At 42.8% G+C, this 23,495-nt stretch overlaps 1 protein-coding gene across 1 annotated transcript in view; it reads right to left on the reverse strand.

The window, feature by feature from the left end:
• The window catches only part of LOC114840301 (NLR family CARD domain-containing protein 3-like), a 101,808-nt gene that overhangs the window by 66,000 nt on the left and 12,313 nt on the right, over nucleotides 1-23,495 (reverse strand). Inside the window, exons 2-7 of the mRNA XM_034294927.1 lie at nucleotides 21,245-21,361; nucleotides 20,704-20,820; nucleotides 18,335-18,419; nucleotides 17,994-18,222; nucleotides 14,439-16,227; nucleotides 13,755-13,928 (exon numbers count right to left, since the gene is read on the reverse strand). Of these exons, the coding sequence (XP_034150818.1) occupies nucleotides 13,755-13,928; nucleotides 14,439-16,227; nucleotides 17,994-18,222; nucleotides 18,335-18,419; nucleotides 20,704-20,820; nucleotides 21,245-21,361 (2,511 nt within the window). The remainder of the gene's footprint in view (nucleotides 1-13,754; nucleotides 13,929-14,438; nucleotides 16,228-17,993; nucleotides 18,223-18,334; nucleotides 18,420-20,703; nucleotides 20,821-21,244; nucleotides 21,362-23,495) is intronic.

The following is a 23,495-nucleotide window of genomic DNA, read 5'->3' on the forward strand; positions in this document are numbered from 1 at the left end:
GTCTGTTACATATCCAACACAATTTAGAGACAATTAACCCTCATGTCGGTAAATATTTGGACCGGATATGGACGACCTTGGATCAGACTCGGATTGGGTGGTGATTTTACAAAAACTGAATTTCATGAATACAGTAAATAATGTTTTCCTAAAATTTACAATAATTGTTCCTGCTACACAAAATGATTACAGGTAGGCAGGTCTGTATTAGACACATATTACATAATGTAAAACAACATGACAACTTAATACCACATTACTGATTACTGATTAAGGGGAAAAAATACAGGACTCCTCTCCTTGAACTGCCACCTTAACGTGGTTGAGGGGTTTGAGCACCTGAGTGACCCTAGGAGCTATGTTGTCTGGGGCTATATGCCCCTGGTAGGGTCTCCCAAGGCAAACAGGTCGTAGGCGACGGGTCAGACTAAGAGCGGTTCAAAAACCCCTTAATGATGAAAACAATCTTGTGTTCTGTGACGTCGCCCGGTATGGCGCAGCCGGGGCCCCACCCTGGAGCCAGGCCCGGGGTTGGGGCTCGTTCGCGAGCGCCTGGTGGCCGGGCCTTTCCCCATGGGGCCCGGCTGGGCCCAGCCCGAACGAGCGACATGGGGCCTCCCTCCCGTGGGCTCACCATCCACAGGAGGGACCATAAGGGGCCGGTGCAGAGAGGATAGGGCGGCAGTCGAAGGCAGGGGCCTAGACAACCCGATCCCTGGACACAGAAACTAGCTCTAGGGACGTGGAATGTCACCTCGCTGGAGGGGAAGGAGCCTGAGATCGTGCATGAGGTTGAGAGGTTCCGACTAGAGGTAGTCGGGATCACCTCTACGCACAGCTTGGGCTCTGGAACCACACTCCTTGAGAGAGGATGGACTCTTCACCACTCTGGAGTTGCCCATGGTGAGAGGCGGCGGCTGGTGTGGGTTTGCTTATAGCTCCCCAGCTCTGCCGCCATGTGTTGGAGTTTACCCCGGTGAACGAGAGGGTCGTTTCCCTGCGCCTACGGGTCGGGGATAGGTCTCTCACTGTTGTTTGTGCCTACGGGCCGAACGGCAGTGCAGAGTACCCAACCTTCTTGGAGTCTCTGGGAGGGGTGCTGGAAAGTGCTCAGACTGGGGACTCTATCGTTCTACTGGGGGACTTCAACGCCCACGTGGGCAACGACAGTGACACCTGGAGGGGCGTGATTGGGAGGAACGGCCCGCCTGATCTGAACCCGAGCGGTGTTCAGTTATTGGACTTCTGTGCTAGTCACGGTTTGTCCATAACGAACACAATGTTCAAGCATAAGGGTGTCCATCAGTGCAACGTGGCACCAGGACACCCTAGGCCGCAGGTCGATGATCGACTTTGTTGTCGATTCATCCGACCTGCGGCCATATGTCTTGGACACTCGGGTGAAGAGAGGGGCGGAGCTGTCAACTGATCACCACCTGGTTGTGAGTTGGATCCGATGGCGGGGGAGGAAGCTGGACAGACTCGGCAGGCCCAAGCGTACTGTAAGGGTCTGCTGGGAACGTCTGGCCAAGTCTCCTGTCAGAGAGATCTTCGGCAGAGCTTCGACTGGATCCCGAGGGAGGCTGGAGATATTGAGTCCGAGTGGACCATGATCTCCACCCCCATTGTCGAAGCGGCCGCTCGGAGCTGTGGCCGTAAGGTCTCCGGTGCTTGTCGAGGCGGCAATCCACGAACCCGGTGGTGGACACCGGAAGTAAGGGATGCTGTCAAGCTGAAGAAGGAGTCCTATCAGGCCTGATTGGCTTGTGGGACACCTGAGGCAGCTGACGGGTACCGACAGGCCAAGCGGACTGCAGCCCAGGTGGTTGTGGAGGCAAAAACTCGGGCCTGGGAGGAGTTCGGTGAGGCCATGGAGAAGGACTATCGGCTGGCCTCGAAGAGATTCTGGCAAACCCTCCGGCGCCTCAGGAGAGGGAAACAGTGCCCTACCAACGCTGTTTACAGTAGAGGTGGGCAGCTGTTGACCTCAACTGGGGATGTCGTTGGGCGGTGGAAGGAGTACTTCGAGGATCTCCTCAATCCCGCCGTCACGTCTTCCATTGAGGAAGCAGAGGATGAGGGCTCAGAGGTGGACTCGTCCATCACCCGGGCTGAAGTCACAGAGGTGGTTAAGAAACACTTCGATGGCAAGGCACCGGGGGTGGATCAGATCCGCCCTGAGTACCTCAAGTCTCTGGATGTTGTGGGGCTGTCTTGGCTGACACGCCTGTGCAACATCGCGTGGCAGTCAGGGACAGTGCCTCTGGGATGGCAGACCGGGGTGGTGGTCCCTCTTTTTAAGAAGGGGGACCGGAGGGACCAGCTCTTTTTAAGGGGGACCGGAGGGACCAGCTCTATACCCTCTACAGGGTGATGGAGGGTTCATGGGAGTTTGCCCAACCAATCCACATGTGTTTTGTGGATTTGGAGAAGGCATTCGACTGTGTCCCTCGCGGCATCCTGTGGAGGGTGCTTGGGGAATATGGGGTCCTGGGTCCTTTGCTAAGGGCTGTCAGGTCCCTGTACAACCGAAGCAGGAGCTTGGTCCGCATTGCCGGCAGTAAGTCAGACTTGTTCCCAGTGCATGTTGGACTCCGGCAGGGCTGCCCTTTGTCACCGGTTCTGTTCGTAATTTTTATGGACAGAATTTCTAGGCGCAGCCAGGGGCCGGAGGGTGTCAGGTTTGGGGACCACACGATTTCGTCTTTGCTCTTTGCGGATGATGTTGTCTTGTTGGCCCCTTCAAGCCAGGACCTTCAGCATGCACTTGGACGGTTTGCAGCCGAGTGTGAAGCGGTGGGGATGAAAATCAGTACCTCCAAATCCGAGGCCATGGTCCTCAGTCGGCAAAAAAGGGTGGCTTGCCCACTTCAGGTTGGTGGAGAGTGCCTGCCTCAAGTGGAGGAGTTTAAAAATCTAAGGGTCCTGTTCACGAGTGAGGGAAGAATGGAACGGGAGATTGACAGATGGATCGGTGCAGCTTCTGCAGTAATGCGGTCGATGTATCGGTCTGTCGTGGTGAAGAAAGAGCTGAGCAGCAAGGCGAAGCTCTCGATTTACCAGTCAATCTATGTTCCTACTCTCACCTATGGTCATGAGGTTTGGGTCATGACCGAAAGGACAAGATCCCGGATACAGGCGGCCGAAATGAGCTTTCTCCGCAGGGTGGCCGGGCGATCCCTTAGAGATAGGGTGAGAAGCTCGGTCACCCAGGAGGATAACAGACTAGAGCCGCTGCTCCTCCACATCGAGAGGGGTCAGCTGAGGTGCCTTGGGCATCTGTTCCGGATCCTTCTGTAACGCCTTCCTGGGAAGGTGTTCCGGTCCTGTCCCACCGAGAGGAGACCCCGGGGAAGACCTAGGACACGCTGGAGGGACTATGTCTCCCGGCTGGCCTGGGAACGCCTCAGTGTCCCCCCGGAAGAGCTGGAGGAAGTGTCTGGGGAGAGGGAAGTCTGGGCATCCCTGCTTAGACTGCTGCCCCCGCGACCCGGCCCCGGATAAGGGGAAGATGATGGAATGGAATGGAAAATACAGGACTTACTTGAGTTTCTCCAGTCTCCAGTGTGGATCCTCCAGTCCAGCAGAGAGCAGTGTGACTCCCAAGTCTCCTGGGTGATTGTAGCTCAGATCCAGTTCTTTCAGGTGTGAGGGGTTTGACTTCAGAGCTGAGACCAGAGAAGCACAGCCTTCCTCTGTGACCAGACAAAATGACAGCCTGCACAGAGAATATCATGTCACAAACAGAAAAATAGTTCAGAATAACATTAGAATATCCTCTATATATTACATCATTGTCATGTCAACTTTACATAAGGACATACTTTTAAAACAGAAATTGTAATACATGACACTAGAATGAACTTCCTGCATAGAAAATCAATAATGTTCTCAGTCAATAAATAAATTATAGATGTAAGAAATGTATTGTGTGTATGTGTTTGTGTGTGTGACAGGAGGAGTAGCAGGAATTTAATAAACAGACAAAGAGGGGTGGATCTGTGGACATCAGAGTGCTGAAATGAAAAAATGAAGTTTAGTTCATTAGAATGGTTGATAAACCTGAAAATTGGTACTGCAACGATAATTAAAGAAGTCAACTAACTTATCTAGAAAAATCTGTTCTGTTTTGGCCGTTGATTACTCATTATATTGCCTATTATCCTACAAACAGTATGTTTGGAGACTCTGAAAACAACAATCTCACACATTATTTGAAAAATAATGAGCCTATTCAGGGAACCAATACACAGGTGCAACCTTGTGAAGCTGTGGAACAAGTAAAGAAAAACCTAAAGCATTAATGTGCAAATCATTTAAACCCCTATATTCAATTAGTGATGAGACGCATAAAGACGAAACTCTGAAACTTCAAACCGGTTTGTTGGAAGCGAGAAGGACGAGGCTTGTATCCGAGGAACAGGATCACATGACAGATGACGTTTGAATGTTCAGACGTCCCTCAACCATTTAATAGGGTTTTTAAAGACATGGCCATTTCCAAACTGCTTTGAAACAGTGGTTCTTTAACCTCTCCTGGGTCCCTGACCGGTCCATGTATTAGATGGAGCCCTGATCTGACTGTCCTGGGTCCATAGCCTGACCATGTATTAGATGTAGCCCTGATCTGGCTCTCCTGGGTCCTTGGCCGGTCCATGTATTAGATGTAGCCCTGATCTCACTCTCCTGGGTCCTCAAGGCCGGTCCATATATTAGATGGAGCCCTGATCTGACTCTCCTGGGTCCATGGCCTGACCATGTATTAGATGTAGCCCTGATCTGGCTCTCCTGGGTCCTTGGCCGGTCCATGTATTTGATGTAGCCCTGACCTGACTCTCCTGGGTCCTCGAGGCTGGTCCATATATTAGATGGAGCCCTGATCTGACTCTCCTGGGTCCATGGCCTGTCCATGTATTAGATGTAGCCCTGATCTGGCTCTCCTGGGTCCTTGGCCGGTCCATGTATTTGATGTAGCCCTGACCTGACTCTCCTGGGTCCTAGAGGCTGGTCCATATATTAGATGGAGCCCTGATCTGACTCTCCTGGGTCCATGGCCTGTCCATGTATTAGATGTAGCCCTGATCTGGCTCTCCTGAATCAAGCAACCAAGGGCTTGATAATTAGTTAACTAGGTGGTTCAGGTGCGTTAGCTCTGGAAAACATCTAATACATGGAACGGCTGGGGAGGCCAGAGGAGAGGTTTGAGAAACACTGCTTTAAAACATCACTGACATTTTACTAGATATTTACTTGGAAAAAAAATAAGAGACCACTGAACCTTTTTTTTCCTTTCACAAAAAGTTTAAAAGAAAAGTTTTGAGTGAGGAACAGAAGTATTCAATTTGTAGTGATCTCCTTCTGTACAGGTTCTGGAGAAACATATGCTGCCATCCACATCTTTTTCAGGGAAGGCCTTGCTTATTTCAGCAAGACAATGCCAAAACACATTCTGCATATTTTACAACAGCATGTCTCTGTAGTAAAGGAGTCCAGGTGCTAAATGGGCCTGACTGCAGTCCAGACCTGTCACCTATTGAAAACGTGGTGCAAAAAAAAAATACAACAAAAGAGACCCTGAACTGTTGGGCAGCTTAAATCCTATATCAACCAAAAAAGGGAAAACACTTAACTTTCAAAACAACAGCAGTTGGTCTCCTCAGTTCCCAAAGACTTACAGAGGATTGTTAAAAGAAGAGGTGATGCAAACATGCCCATGCCCCAACTTTTTAAACGTGTTGTTGCCATCAAATTCAAAATGGGCATGTATTTTTCCAAAAACAATAACATTTCTACGTTTCAACATTGTATATGTTGTCGTTGTACGATTTTCAATTAAATACAGGGATAAATGATTTGCACGTCAGTGCATTACGTTTAGATTTGCATTTTACACAGCATCTCAACACAGGACAAGAAGCGCATAGCAGGAGTGAAACATTACTTTTATTTGGTCTCACAGACAAACATACAAAAGAACCGGCATCACCAAGAACTAAAATAAACATAGCGTAAACAATAATCCACACAGTGTGGAAACGACTGAACTTAAATAGGATCCCCAAATAGAGGCAACGCAGGCCAGCTTCATCTAATTGGGACAAACAAAAGCAAAACACAGATATTGCAAGAGGCACCCCTTCTGCCAGGCCCTGACTATCACCCCGACCAACATAGAGATGGCTAGGGGCACCCTAGACAGGCTATTACTTTTATTGCGGTACTGTTAGAATGTTCTTGAAATTTTCAAAAAGTAGTGATACACATGCTGAAATCATTTCCAAGTGTTATATTTACAACCAACAAGCAAATACAATTAGCAGCACTATGCACCTTTTGTATGCATTAAAATAATATGAACATTAAGAGGTAAATGTTTCCCTATTTGATTTGCTTACTTTAAGTTGTGTTCATTAAAATGTAAGTTGTAATGATGACAACCTAAAGTAAGGAAATCAAAGGTGCACACAGAAGCAATACAAGTAAAGCAATGCATGTGTGAACAAATCCAATGTGCAGAAGTTTACATTAAAATAATCAACACTAAATATGGAAAATACGTGAAGAAATCCAATGAACAGCACTGATTGTACGTCCGTTCTCTCCTTCATAAAGAAATAAGAAGATTCTGGCCTAACACGTTGTTCACTTGAGATAAAAATGTACAATAAAAATGTCAGCATATTTACTTTTTTCGGTTTAACTTACCTTCCATTCGTCACAATGTAGCGGGTGGTGTTCATGATGACTCAAGAGATGTGAAGTGCTTTTTTACCGATTTGTTTTGCATGTTCTGTAGACAGGGTGACCACTGACCCTCTTTGATTAAGTTTCCCTCAGAACTCGTGTAAAACCCAAAATCTCCTGAGTGCTGTCACTGCCTTCGGCCATGTTTTCACCCAAAACAAAACCCATATTGCGTGCTGCGCCTGCGTCAGACTGTCGCTAACATTGGTTGATGCTGGACAGTATTTAGCGAGAGATTTTCAAAGCGCTGTAATAAAACACGGTTTTAATTATAATTTTAATTTGAAACTGTAATACTAATCATTGGGAATTTTACCGTGGTTTAACGTGAAACCGGTAATAGTTTCATCCCAAGTATGAGATATACTAATCTGGCTATATACACTGCTCAAAAAAATGAAGGGAACATGTTATCATCACAGTATAACACCAAGTCAATTAAACGTCAGGGATATCAGTCTGTCCAGTTAGGAAGCATAAGATATTGTGAATCAATGTTACCTGTTTTGGTCCAAATGAAAGTGAGAGAGAACAGCAAGACAACCCCAAATAAGGGAATGGTTTTGCAGCTGGTGTCCACAGACAATTACTTTTCTTATCCTTCCTGACTGATTCTTCTCTAGTTTAGCATTTTGCTAGTGTCCTTGTCACTACTGGTAGTATGAGGCGGTACCTGCAGCCCATTCAGGTTACACAGGTAGTTCAGCTCCTCCAGGATGGCACATCCAAACGTGTCGTCACAAGGTTGCTGTGTCTCCGAGTACATTCTCAGGAGCATGGAGGAGATACCAGGATACAAGAGAAAAGCTGGACAGGGCCCTACAAGGTCATCAACCCAGAATCAGGAACAGTTTCTGCTGCATTGTTTGAGGAGGAACAGGAGGAGCACTACCAGAGTCATACAAAATGACCTCCAGCGTGCTATTGGTGTGCACATTTCTGACCAAACTGTCAGAAACAGACTCCAGGAGGGTGGCATGAGGGCCCGACGTCCTCTAGTGGGACCTGTGCTCACAGCCCAGCACCATGCAGCTCGATTGGCATTCGCCAGAGAACACCAGAATTGGTAGGTCCACTATTGGCATCTCGTTCTCACTCAGATGACAGCAGGTTCACACTGAGCACATGACAGAGTCTGTAGACGCTGTGGTGAACATTATGCTGCTTGCAACATCATCCAGCATGACCAGTTTGACGTTGGGTCAGTAATGATCTGGGGAGGCATATCCTTGGAGGGTCACACAGACCTCCACATGCCAGCCAACGGTATCCTGACACCGGGATGATATCCTCAGAACCATTGTCAGACCTTATGCTGGTGCAGTGGGCCCTGGGTTCCTCCTGCTGCAGGACAATGCCTGGCCTCATGTGGCTAGAGTATGTAGGCAGTTCCTAGATGACGAAGGTATTGATGCCCTTGACTGGCCCTCAGGTTCCCCAGACCTGAATTCAATTGAACCTCAGGGACGTTATGTATCAGTGCATCTGACGCTGCCAAGTAGCACCACAGAGAGTCCAGGAGCTCACTGATGACTTGATCCAGGTCTGGGAGGAGATCCCCAGGACACCATACACCATCTCCTCAGGAGCATGCCCAGACGTTATCAGGAGTGCATACAGGCATGTGGGGCCATACACCCTACTGAGTTACATTATGAGTTGCTGTGATGAAATTCATGCAAGTTGGAACAGCCTGTGATTTCAACTGTTTACTTTGATTTAGGTGAGTTTGAATCGGTAGGTGATTTTGACCGTTGTTACATCATTGACCTATTGTGACCACATAGACCGTGAGTCATGTTTTTTCTTTTTCGATTATTCAAATAATCTCGTATTAATGCATAGAATAATCAATTATCAAAATGATTTAAATGTTCCCTAAACTTTTTCAGCAGTGTAGTATGCAAGTATGTGATTTGAGATTAAGACATAATACTTTTGGCTAAAATGTTTGAGTTTTTCTGCCAGTTTTTAGATAAGGCAGAGAACAAATAGTCGAATTGTCGACATTAATTGAGTAGTTGATCTAATTTTTGAAAATTACGAAAAAACTGTATTACCGATTGACTCACTTGGTGACAGTAATGTCAGGTGATTTCTTATAGACTAAACTAATCAGGCTTACAGCCAAGTACAGGAATTGACCACGGCTAGTGAAAGCATACCAGTCCTGGAAACATCTGTACCAGCTAAAATGTTTTTCTCGGCTGCAGGCTTGAAAGTCTACAGACTACGTAAACCTACTTGTCTACTCCCGGAGCACGTGGACATGCAAATTCACCTGAACAAGAATACATTATCATAATTATATGGACATTGCCTAATGATTCTTTACATTTTTGTTAAGAGCTAGCATTTACGGATGCGCTAGCCAAAATTTGTTTGGCTTTTGTTAATTAATTTTATATAATTTATTCCTATTAAGCTTCCTTAAAGATATTTCTTTATTCACTGGAACACATCGGTAGGTTTGTTTGATTTAATGCAGATTGAAACGTAACTCTTTTGCAGTTTTTCTCAAATGCTAAAACACAAAAGCCAATCCTCTAAACCAAATGACCAGTTGTCTAAACACATTTACTAAATCTAGCCATCATTTTCCAACATCATAAACACATTTAACATGAAGACACAATTCACAAAACACAATCCTCCGTTCTCATAAATCTTAACACATTTTTCCTTGCTAAAACACAAGTTGCAAAAGAACTCTGCTCATATTCTCAAATGAAAGCTCATGTGATGCAAAATGCTTGCCACAGTCAGCAATATTTGAACACAATGAACACACCTGGCGTCATTCATTACACACAACGACTCAAAACTGAAGACACTTGTTGCTAATGCTGTGACCACATGTATAAAAGCAAGTTCAGAGTGCACAGTTTGCTGAAGATTCCAAACAAACACAATGGATGAAGGCAGAGTCAGGGGAAGAGGAATTCGAGTCAGAGGAGGGAGAAGAGCTGGCCATGGAAGAAGAGGAGCAGGCCAACGAGGAAGAGGAGTTTAAATCAGAGGAGGAAGAGGAGCAGGCCAACAAGGGAGAGGAGGAGGCCAACAAGGGAGAGGAGTAGGTCCAGGAGGGAGAGCAAGACAACCTTGCACCATCATTACGGACGAGATGCGAGCAACAGTCATTGACCATGTCATTGTCCATGGCATGACAATGGCTGAAGCAGGACTAAGAGTCCGTCCAAACCTGAGTAGGTTCACCGTGGCCACCATTATCAGGGCATTCAGACAACACAACAGGTATTGTACCATATTGCTTTCTTTGTCACAATACAATTTTACCAGCCTGTGAAAATAGTCTATTGGTTTCAAATCAGTTGTTACTGTATTGTAAAACATGTCAATTGACAACACATGTTTCTTTCTTTAGAGTTGACAGAATGCCACATAGAGGTGGGAGGGTTGCCATATCTACAGCGGCACAAGAAACCCTCATTGTGGATATGGTTCGTGACAACAACCTCATCAGACTCCGGGAGATCAGAGACAAAGTCATTGCTGATAATGTCAACTTTGAGAGCATTGATGATGTCAGCTTGGCCACAATAGACAGAGTTCTCCGGCGTCAAAAGATGCGGATGAAACAGGTCTATAGGGTTCCCTTTGAGCGCAACTCTGCGCGACACAAAGACCTACGTTACGAGTATGTGCAAGTAAGTATACATCCATCTTCACAGTACAGTTAGTGGACATACTGTGTTGCTCAGTGGCCTACATTACTTCTGGACAATACTGTGCTACCTGATTGACTGTTGTTCTGAACACCTGTGCACTTTCACATGTTCACAGAGGATATTACAGTTGGATGCGATGGCCAGACCTCATGAGTACCTCTTCCTGGATGAGGCTGGCTTCAACCTGCAGAAACGAAGGCAAAGAGGCCGTAACATCATTGGCCAAAGAGCCATCACTGAGGTTCCTGGCCAACGGGGGGGTAATATTACTCTTTGTGCGGCCATGGGTTTGGAGGGGCTTGTCCACCGGCATGCTGTCCTTGGGTCTTACAACACCCAAAGTCTCCTCACCTTCCTAGAGGAGCTAAAAGACATCCTCCTGGACCGCCAACAACACCATCCTGGGCCCGCACATCACATTTATGTGATCATTTGGGACAATGTACGCTTCCCCAGAACAAACCAAATCAGAGAGTGGTTCACCACCAACAGTAACCACTTTTTAAACGTCTGTCTGCCACCCTACTCCCCTTTCCTGAACCCTATAGAGGAGTTCTTCTCATCGTGGAGATGGAAGGTTTATGACAGACAACCATGCACTAGAGAGAACCTCCTAAGGGCAATAGAGCTGGCCTGTGTTGACATCCCAGTGGAGGCCTTCCAAGGATGGATTCGCCATTCCAGGGCGTTTTTCCCGCGGTGCCTGGCAAGAGACAATATAGCCTGCGATGTGGATGAGGTGATGTGGCCCGATGCAGCTCAGCGACAAGATGACGCACAGTGATTGTGGTGTGTGTGTGTGTGGTGTGAATAAAGTAAATAAAACAACTTCACACCATGATCATGTTTTCAAGAGTATTGTTGTGTGCAATAGATTCTGTTTTTGCATTGAGTTGTGTTACAGTAGTGTACATGCAGCATTTACTATAGATTTATACTCTTCATATGAAACTCACAAATCTAAATGCCTAATCCTCTGCAGGGATCTAAGAAGATCCATTACAGTAAAGTTTCTAAAAATATGCATTGGCAGTTATGAAACAAAGAACCTTCTCACAAATTGAGCATTGTGTTTTCAATTGTTTTGCTGTAGTGTGTAATGATGTGTATAGTGTTTACATTTTTGAAAGCTTCGAGCTGCTCTTTTGGTGTGAAAGTTTGAGTTTTGAAGTGAGAAGGTGTGGTTGTGTTTATGTAGCTTTAGAAAAGGGTGTTGTGTTTAGACATTGGGGAAAATGGAGGAAACGTTTGTGAAATGTGTTTTAGCATTTGAGAAAAACTGTAACATTAAACATGTGATATTTATTCCTGACCAGCAGGTGACACTGTGCAATGAGTGTCAAAGCCTTGAGAAAATGAACTGATTTTCAAACCATTTTGATGAATGCCTCAAACACTTCAGAAAGCCTTGGTTGCCCGTAACACTAGATTCAATAGAAAATAATACAAAGACAACATATCAAATGTTGAAACTCAGACATGTTATGTTGATGCCAGCAACACGTTTCAAAAAGCTGGGTCAGAGGCAACAAAAGACTGGAAACGTTGTGTAATGAAAAACAAACCTGGTGAAAGAGCATACAACTAATTAGGTTTATTGTTTTATTACATGATTTGGTATAAAATGAGCATCCCAGAGAGGATGAGTCTTTCAGAAGATGGGGAGGGGTTAATCACTCTGTGAAACAATTTAAGAATAATGCTTCTCAACATTAAATTGGAAAGAGTTTGGGGATCTCATTATACAAAGTACATAACATTATTAGAAGGTTGAGAATCTAGAGAAATCTCTGCATATAAAAGGGACAAGGCTGAACACCAATATTGGATGGCCGTAATCTTTGGGCCCTCAGGCGGCACTGCATTAAAAACAGACAGGATTCTGTAGTGGACATCACTGCATTAAAAACAGACAGGATTCTGTAGTGGACATCACTGCATTAAAAACAGACAGGATTCAGTAGTGGACATCACTGCATGGGCTCAAGAACCAGGGCCGGATTATGGACCAGGCAAATGGGGCCTCTGCCCAGGGGCCTCTGACAGTTAGGGACCTCGGCTTACAAGGCACCCTGATGGCCAATAATGGTCAGAGGCCCCTGGGACAATATACTGTGAATGCACAATGTAGATAGATATACCCATAGTGCTTTAATATGTGGACGCTTCAGCCCAACAAGTGTCCCCTGACTACCAGGGCTCCACCTCAACCAATTCCAGGGCCCCCCAGCTCCACCTCAACTCTTACCAGGGCCACTAACTACCAGCATGTGTTTGACATTTGATCTACTTGATATTATGTATTGTATATATATATTAGATACTGTATTTTTTAGTGTGAGCCAATAATAATAATAAATAATATACAGAATTGTCGACATTTCGACAAGGATAGCATTTATCGACAAATTAATCTAAACGTACAAAAAAAAATATATTACCAATTGACTCACTTAGTTGCAGGAATGATGGGTTATTTATTATAGACTAAACAAATCTGTCTAACAGCCAAGTACAGGAAATGATCACAGCTAGTGAAAACATACCTGTACATCCTGGCAACATCTGTACTGGCTGAAAGGGTTTTTGTCCTGCTGGCTTGAAAGTCTACAGACTAATAAACCTACTCGTCTACTCCCGGAGTACGTGGACATGCTAATTCTACTGAACAAGAATAAATTATCATAATGATATGGACATTGCCTAATGATTCTTTATATTTTTGTTAAGATTTAGAGATTTAGCATTTATGGATGCGCTAGCCAGATTTGGTTTATGTTAATTAATTTTATATAATTGTAATAAATGTAATTAATGTAAAAGCTTGTAACAATAAAGTAATTTATTTCAAATTAGGTTATTGGATGCTGTTGTGGCAATTCTGAATCTGAATGTTTCCAGAGTAAAAGTATATCTAGCCTAATTGTTTATGTTAAAACGTTATTGAGGTTGTTAACTACATTTTGAAATAAAACTTTGAATTTATTGTATAACATATTACAGTGGACATCAGAGGGCTGGAATGAAGATTAGTTCTAATGTGTGATGGACTTGGACTAACAGAAATTAATATTTATTATGTAAGAATATGTTTATGTTTGTAATGGTGGTCCTGTAAGTTGTGGTGTGTTTTTCCTTCCAGGCCTGCTGTGATGTCTGACATGGTTTGGTCTTTACCAGGGATGGAGGCTTGGACTTTCTGGCAGCTCAGAACAGGTGGAGGTGGAAACACAGGAGATGTTTGTATTCCCCTTTTGTTGTGTTGCACCTCTGTTGTGTTGTTGTCATGTTTATTGTTCTGTTGTCAATTGTGTTACTCACCTCAGAGTCTCCAGTCTACATTGTGGGTCCTTCAGCAGAGCAGAGAGCTTCTCCACTCCCATATCCTTCAGGTCATTGTTACTCAGATCCAGTTCTTTCAGGTGTGAGGGGTTTGACTTCAGAGCTGAGACCAGGGAAGCACAGCCTTCCTCAGTGATTCCACAACCTGACAGGCTGGAGAGAGAATATCATGATGTTACAAACAAAACAATAGTTCAGAATAACATTAGAATATCCTCTATATATTACATCACTGTCATGTCAACTCTACTTAAGGGCGTACTGTTAAAACTGACATTGCCTATATATATGACACACGAATGTAACCTCTTATCAGTGGCGTTGTTAAGCCTGGGCGTCTGGGTCTATAGCCGCATGTCTTTTATGAATAGCCCTGTATCTCAAATTGACCAAAGAAAATAATAATAAATAAATAGCCCCATATCTATTCATGTATAATTCTGATGCATTATGACAATGTAGACGTGTAGACTGCTAGTGTGGACATTCAAAACCCTGTACTTCCTGTCTGGGGGGGGGTGGAGCCCCGAATGTATAGTGACACCCAGCGACGCCTCTGCCGCCAATTTAGAAAGTCATCAGTGCTGTCATGTCAGTAAATATACTGTAGATGTAAAAAGAGGGTTTGTGTGTGAGGGGGATAATTTGCATGACTGTACTTACAGAGCAGTTCTGCAGGTTTTGATCACTGGCAACAACCACAGAAGACCTTCCTCTGATGTGGAGTATTTCTTCAGGTCAAACACATCAATCTCCTCTTCTGAAGTCAGTAACACAAAGACCAGAGCTGACCACTGTGCAGGTGACAGTTCTTCTCTGGAGAGACGTCCTGATCTCAGGTATCTTTGGATCTCCTCCACTAGAGAATGGTCATTCAGTTCATTCAGACAGTGGAACAGATTGATGCACCTCTCTGAAGAGGGATTCTCCCTGATCTTCTTCTTGATGTACTTGACTGTTTCTTCATGGCTCTGTGAGCTGCTTCTGGTCTTTGTCAGTAGACCTTGTAAATGCTTCTGATTTGACTCCAGTGAGAGACCCAGAAGGAAGCGAAGGAAAAGGTCCAGGTGTCCAGTCTTACTCTGTAAGGCTTCATCCACAGCAGTCTTGTGAAAATCTATTTCAGGTATTTTCCTGAACTTAATTGTTAAGCAGTTTGATTGTTGTTCATCCATTAGATTCTTATTGTTGTTTTTGAATGAGAGAAACACATAGACAGCAGCTAGAAACTCCTGAATACTCAGATGGACAAAGCAGAACACCTTGACCTGGTTCAGCCCACATTCCTCTTTAAAGATCTGTGTACAGACTCCTGAGTACACTGATGCTTCATTGATATCAATGCCACACTCTTTCAGGTCTTCTTCATAGAAAATCAGATAGCCTTTCTGTAGCTGTTGAAAAGCCAGTTTTCCCATTGTCAGAATGCTCTCTTCATTCCAATGTGGATCTGTCTCTTTTTTCCCATCATACTTTACATTCCTGTGTGTGGACTGAAACACAAGGAAGTGTGAGTACATGTCTGTTAGGGTCTTGGGGAGCTCTACTTCATCATCTGCAGTCAACATGAACTCAAAGATTGTAGCAACGATCCAACAGAAGACTGGTATGTGACACATGATGTGGAGGCTCCTTGATGTCTTTATGTGTGAGATGATTCTGCTGGCCAGGTCCTCATCACTGAATCTCTTCCTGAAGTACTCCTCTTTCTGTGGGTCATTAAACCCTCTCACCTCTGTCACCAGGTCAACACACCCTGAAGGGATCTGATTGGCTGCTGCAGGTCTGGTAGTTATCCAGAGGAGAGCAGAAGGAAGCAGATTTCCCTTGATGAGGTTTGTCAGCAGCACATCCACTGAGGTTGACTCTGTGACATCATAACAGCTCTTGTTGTTCTGGAGGTCAAGGGGCAGTCGGCACTCATCCAGACCATCAAAGATGAACACAACTTTGTATTTGTTGTAGTTAGTGATTCTTGCTTTATTGGTTTTAACTGAGAAATGATTGATGAGTTGAATCAAACTGAGTTTATCCCCTTTCATTAAATTCAACTCCCTAAAAGGGAGGGGAAATACAAATTGGACATCCTGATTGGCTTTTCCTTCAGCCCAGTCCAGAATGAACTTCTGCACAGAGACAGTTTTTCCAATTCCAGCAACACCCTTTGTCAGCACAGTTCTGATAGGTTTGTCTTGTCCAGGTGTGGGTTTGAAGATGTCATTACATTTGATTGCTGTCTCTGGTCTTGTTTGTTTCCTGGTTGTTGTCTCAATCTGTCTCACCTCGTGTTCATTATTGACTCCTCCACTTCCACCCTCTGTGATGTAGAGCTCTGTGTAGATCTTATTGAGAAGTGTTGGGTTCCCTTGTTTAGCGATACCCTCAAATAAGCACTGACACTTCTTCTTCAGGTTAGATTTGAGATCATGTTGGTAAATCACTGCAAGCTCATCTGAAATAAATAACCCCAATTATATTAATTATGTTTCTATACATTATTACAGCATTTTATACATTCATAAATAACACAGAGAATATGAATGTTCCTTTAAATGTCAAAATGTGATACTGTGATATTTATCATGATTACTGAAATATTTATATTAATTTAGATATTCTTAAACTTATGTAAAAACACAAAGGTTATGGGAAAACCCATCAAAATAGATTAATAAAATATGAAAACAACTAGTTTTCTTACAACACAAGGGTTTATTTCAACAGACAGTCATATTGGACTGGTACAACATGAATAAATAAAGATCATGTTTACAGAACAGGACATGTTGTACTGGTGGTACAGAAGACCTGACAACCCTGTACAACTATTTAGAGTTCCAGACAGGCAGCAAACTGGGGATCAGAACTGCCATTTGTACAAGCATTTACATTAATTGCACATCTATACATCCCCCTTGTACATTATACGTATATACTTAATACTTACATTATACTTAATACTTATATTATACTTAGTACTTATATCATACTTAATACTTACATTATACTTAATACTTATATTATACTTAGTACTTATATTATACTTAATACTTACATTATACTTAATACTTATATTATACTTAATACTTGTACATTTTCTACCCTCTTCTATTTGCACTTCTGGTTAGATGATACTACATTTTGTTGTACTGTACTTGTTGTACTGTTCAATGACAATGAAGTTGAATTTACACTGAAGAGCCAGAAAAACTGGTCCAGGCGAGCCCATTCAAAATACATAGCAACGTCAGCCATGCACGTCATTGGTTGTGTCTGCCAGTGCATTTATAAAGAGATAGACATCTGTAGAAGCATCTAGAGCTGTTTCCACATGTTTCCAAGTTATCATGATTTACGCTATTTTCAACATGGATTAATAGGTGGAGCTTGTGAGTTGGGTCATAGCATTTCAGGGGTAAAGGAGAAGTTTGGATTTTCACACACTACCATTTAAAGGGTGTACTGTGAATACAAGAATTCTGGCCAAACATCTAACTGACGACAGCAGTATGGCCATAAAAAGACTGTGGGAGAACGTGACCAGCGTCAACTAGCAAGAATTGTTTCACGTGATAGATCTGCAACACTGCCTCAAATAAAATCTGCATTCAATGCTGGGCCCTCAACAAACATCAGCATGAGGACTGTGCAACGTTCCCTCATGGATACAGGTGCTCCTGTGGGAGACCTACCAAGTATTAGACTGGTGTACCAGGTTTTCTGGCACTAAAGTTTTTCTTAGGATATGCCCCTAAGTTTAGTCTCTACAGTAGAGGAATACCTCAAACAGGGCCAATCACAAGTATTGGCTTTTTAGACACAGTACTTAATCAACACTAAAAAAACAAATGATCGCATGGACACAGACTGCAAACTAACTTTGCTTCCGCAAAGGGAATCTGAACGCTTTTCACTAGAAGAATCTGGTGTTTCAGCCTTTGTAAAGGCGCCTATTGTATTTCTTGGCAGTGCATACATCATTTGAGATTTGTTTTATTGATTTAATCTCAAATCTAGTGAAAAGTAATTTAAACATTTGATATTGCTCAACATGTTATTGCGAACATTTTGTCAATATATCATGAACACAAAATTGTAAGATAGGTATCTGTCTCTCATCTCTTTCCTTCTACAACACAGAAGAGGTTGCTATATCTTGTCTCAATGTCACTATAATATCATTTGGAACATTCAACAGTAAAGTCAGACAACTCTTACTTTTCTCCAGTGTGTCAGCAAGATCCTTCTGGTTCATGTTCCTCAGGACATGCAGTGTGATCTTCAGAGCTCCCTCTTTGGCACTGCTCTCCTGCTTCTCATCTTCAGGGTCCACACCTTCCTCATCCTCCCTCTGACTCTTAAATTCTTCTGGGAGATCTGAACTCAGCATTGTCTTAAACCTCTTTAACTCTTTCTTCACAAACATCATGATATTCTGTTCAAGTAACTGGAAGAAAGTGACTTAATTATCAGAACCATATTAACAAATACATGAAAGATTGACAGATTAACTTTACTTCAGGTATACAAAAACAAATGTACATAACAGGACCACATACACTGAATATAGAGGACAGGTCTGTTTGATGACTCTGGACAGATTGACCAATGAGAATCTCTGAGTCTGATCTCTCCTGTTGGTCTCTGTAGACAAAACATGACATTACATCTACACTTCCAGAGTTTGTACAGACTCACACACAGTTTTGTGCTTCCAATATCAGGAGTAACAATGTTTTTACAAATAACAATTAATAAATGCTACAATAATCCAACATTGACTATTGTAGCTCTGTAATAGAAATATGTGGGCTCTTAAAACCATTTAACTCACAGTCAAAAACCACAACAAACAAAGTTCATCATAAACCTCGAACTGGATATAGTATTGTGAGAAGATGAAGGGAGTCAGGGCTTGAAGATTGTTATTTATGAAGAATTTAACTGGTTCTCTGGTTCTTTTTTCAATATAATCTCAATATAACCTCTGTCATTTGTCAAGGCCACACTACAATTACTTAAAGTTACTAAAAGCCATTTGTAAAAAAGGCCATGGTAGTCATCTCCTAATCTGAATAGATATTTTTTAAATGTATTATTTCTGACATAAACATATTACATGTACATTGTTTCCCCGTGTGTGTGTGATACCGATAGCCGACGTTAGCTTCAAAGCTAACATGTATTTATAATTTAATTAAACAATAAAAACGCACTCACAAAATAACAATTATATCATACATATAGTCTGCATAGCTTGATGTTTCATACCGTATGTTTTATGAATTCTTCACCTTCTTTATAATTTTTTGTATAATGTTTATCTGGTTCCTCAGTCTTTATTCAACTACTAGAGTAAGTGTCTCCCTCTGCTGGCCGATACAAGACCAACACCTCTTGTAAATTACTAAGAATATACAGCACTTCATGTTTTCCCACATTACTGGTTGATAACACAGGGAACCCAAAACGGGCTTATGACCTATAAATGAACAAATGGCCATAATGTTGAATATGTATCAATAACATAAACCAAAATATTTGACCTTTGTGGGTTTATTAATATAATGCATTGTACCAGATTAATTTAATGCATCTTCATAAATATGGTAACATACTTTTTGTTTTTCATCTTAATTATTGATTACCATGGTACAATGTATAATGTAGGTTAACCATTTCCATGATCTATATCTATACAATGGTATAAATGATGTAATAGCATGGTGTTTTTAATGGTAGGACCATCATATTTTAAGTCAAACAGCATGATATATTTACATAATTCAGACTCATCCATGTTATCAGTGGAAGTACCTTAGTAGGACCAAATGTTTTCCATATTTATAAGGGTAGACTTTCATAGTAAAAGTTTTATAAAACAGGAAACTGTTTATGAATAATAAAAACAACACTATGAGAGATGTAAAAACATGAAAGTGTAATCTTCTGATGTGTTGTAAGTCATCATATAAATGTTTTTTAATGTATGTAGCTATATTTCAAAACTTCTGTTGGCTATGCCGATATTAGGGGGTTCTATGCTACATTGTAAAGATTTGGTTTTGCCTGTAATGTCTTTTTGTTAAATGTTTAATCCAAAAAACCCAACTTTGTTTAATCCTAAAAGCATCAGATTATGGGTTTTACTAAACATTCATATAATTAGAGACAATCAGAGGTATGTATGTATTATTATGTATGTATTATATGCTGCCATTAAAGATACTAACGACCCTCTTCCTCCCAAACCACCAGGAGGACACCAACAAGACAATGACTCCACCAGGTCACAGCGGTTGGGTTTCAGTTGTGGATTTCTCACCTGCTCTCATCACCCTTGTCTTTTTATTAATAAAACACCCTCCAGGACCTTGAACAATTGTTTTGTGTCCGTTCCCCATTATTATAAACCCTCTGTCTGTATAAAAGCAGTGTTGTGACAGACTGTGTTACTACACCTTTTCAAGCACTATATGGACAGTATTGTACTGTAGGAAGTGGTTTATTGGTATCATAATGGTGAGAAAACGCCCATTAACAAAGCCACAACAGAATCAGAAGACCAGTTTCTGAGACTCAACTGCTTGTGTGACAGGCATCTCACAGGACAACAGCTACAAGCACAGCTAAACACTGGTCAAAGTAAGTCTCAGTTTCATTCAAATGGCCCTTTTAAACCAAATTCATTATACCTAATTTGTTAATGTAGATTAATACTGTTATCAAGTTTCACAAAAGGGATACATAAAAAAAATCTAATATCTAAATGAATGAATTCAGAAATGAGTTATATTGTCTTTATGTACATTATGATGAGAGCTACTACTTAATGACATAAAATGTAAATATTTATGACATCAACTAATGGGTATCCAGATAAGAGATAGTTTTGTTTACTCACTGATCATGACCCACAAGTTCTTACCTTTGTTCCGTAGAAAAGTCTCCCTCCTTGAATCCTATAGGTTGTTCCATAGACCAGTCACTCTTCATGGACACACAGCTGGGTACAGATGAGGCTCGTCTCTCCTGATAGATTAGGCTTCAACACAACAGAAACTAACATTAACTCACCTATCTACTCTGAGATGGGAAACATACATTCTGAGAATGGTATTTTATTTTTAAATTAATTTAGTAGGCCATTTACTTTAATCACAATTCATTATTATTTAACCCGGACAACCAATGACTTGGTCATAGGTTTTCAATTTCAGGAGAAAAGGACGACACACAACACAAATATTACTTCACTTATCAACTCTACCCTCTGACGGGGAAACATAACATTGTTTTTACAGTATTAAACTGCAAGTGGTCTATATAACACAGAGTGATTTAACTGGACCATGTAGAGACTATTCAGAAATGCTCTGTGGTTCAATAGTCAATACTGGGCATCAATAGAGGGGACTAATGACCCACTGAGCTATTTTGAATAGTCACCTCAGGGTACAAGTTCCTACCTTTGTTCCGTAGAAAAGTCTCTCTCTTTGAACTGTATAGGTGGTTCCATAGACCAGTCACTCTTCATGGACACACAGCTTGGTACAGGAAAGGCTGGTCTCCTCTGATAGATTAGGCTTAAAAAACATCAGAGACCAACATTATATCTCTCATCTACCATGAGATGAGAAAAACATACATTCTTAGAATGGTATTCCATTTCAAAAATAATTTAGGCCATTTATTGTATTCACTATTCATGATTATTTAACCCGAACAGCCAATGACCTGAAAATCTTTCAATTTCAGGAGAAAAAGACAACACACAATACAAATATTACGTCAATGGTCAACTCTGACCTCAGACGGGGAAACATAACATTGTTATTATAGTGTTAACCTCTTCCTGCAGTTTATTTCAGACACTTTGATACTACTATGGTGCAGTGTTTTAAAACTCTCAGTACAAGGCTGTAAAGGTCCCAGCCAGATGGGACTGTTCCGATCCGTGTTTTCTGTGTGTCCTTGGTTTGTCATGTCCTTTTTTGGTCTTTTCTGTTCTTGTTTCAGTTCATCAGTTTATTTCTTTCACCTGTGTTTAGCCCCCACCTGATTCTGTTCTCCTGGTTAGTCTGTGTAATTAGTTCAGCCATTTTCCTGGTCAGTCATTGTTGTTCATGTCACATTTCATGGGCCAGTATCATTGTTATGTTTTGTAGTGCACGGCACTCTGATTTTGTTTTCATTAAAAGCTCTTTAAACCCTGTGCTTTCCTCCATCTCCAGGGATCATGACAGAATGACCCAAAGCAATGGAGGCAGCAGAGGAGGACGGTATGGGAACTCCTGGGATGGCCAGATTCTGATTCTGAGGAGGAGGACCCCTACCATTAACGGTTGGAGTGTTGGCCAGCCCAGTGGCCGCTCCTCATTCTGCTCTTTCTATGCTCGCCTTGAGAACATCATCCCTGGTATGGATACTCAAATGGACCAGGACGTCTGCCCTTTCCAAATGACCAGGTCAGACGTCTGTAAAGCCCTAAAAAGGATTAACCCCCGAAAGGCTCCTGGACCAGACAACATCTCAGGCTGTGTTCTCAAGGTCTGTGCAGACAAACTGGCTGATATCTTTACTGATATCTTCAACCTATTGCTATGTCAGTCAGAGTCCCCACCTGCTTCAAAAAGTCTCAGCAAAAAGTCCTCTGCATGAATGACTACTGCCCTGTAGCACTCAGACCAATCATCATGAAGTGCTTTGAGCGGCTAGTTAAAACACACATCACAGACTCCATGCCTGTAACACTTGACCCACTGCAGTTTGCCTACAGACATAACAGATCTACAGAGGATGCCATTATTCTGACACTCCACTCTGCACTCTCTCATCTGGACAAGAGGAACACACATGTGAGAATGCTGTTCATTGACTATAGCTCATCCTTCAACACCGCTGTGCCCCACAAGCTGGCGGTGAAGCTCAGGGATCTGGGTCTCGACCCCTCTATGTGCAGATGGATCCTGAACTTCCTGACGGGCAGACCCCAGGTGGTGTGGATGGGCAACACCACTTCCTCGTCACTGACTCTCAGTACTGGCTCCTTCCAGGGCTGTGTGTTGAGCCCGCTCATGTACTCTCTCTTCACCCACGACTGCCTGGCAACCCACGTCTCCAACACCATCGTTAAGTTTGCTGACGACACCACCATCATAGGCCTGATCTCTGACAACGACAAGTCAGCCTATAGCGACGAAGGAAGGTCACTGACTTTATGGTGTCAGGAAAACAACCTCCAGCTCAATACCAGCAAAACGAAGGTGATTATTGTTGACTACAGGAAGCAGCGGCGGGGAGACCACGCTTCCATACACATCAGTGGGTCTGCAGTAGAGAGAGTTCACAACATCCGGTTCCTTGGTGTCAACATCAGTGATGACTTGACCTGGTCTCATCACTCTAACATCTTGGTGAAGGAGGCCTGGAAACGGCTCTTCTTACGCCGATTAAGGAGATTTGGCGTGGATTCCAGGATACTCTCCAACTTCTACAGATGCCCTATCGAGAGTATCCTGTCCGGCTGTGTCACCGCCTGGTATGGCAGCTGCACCGCCCTCGACCGTAAAGCACTTCAGAGGGTGATTAAAACAGCAGAGAGCATCACAAGGTCTGACCTGCCATCCCTGCAGGATCTCTACACAGAGAGGTGTAGGAGGAGGAGCAAACGGATCATTACAGATCCCAGCCACCCATGCCACGCACTGTTTACCAAGC

The sequence above is a fragment of the Esox lucius genome, chromosome 11 (genome assembly GCF_011004845.1).
Source record: "Esox lucius isolate fEsoLuc1 chromosome 11, fEsoLuc1.pri, whole genome shotgun sequence".
Classification (NCBI taxonomy): Eukaryota; Metazoa; Chordata; class Actinopteri; order Esociformes; family Esocidae; genus Esox; species Esox lucius.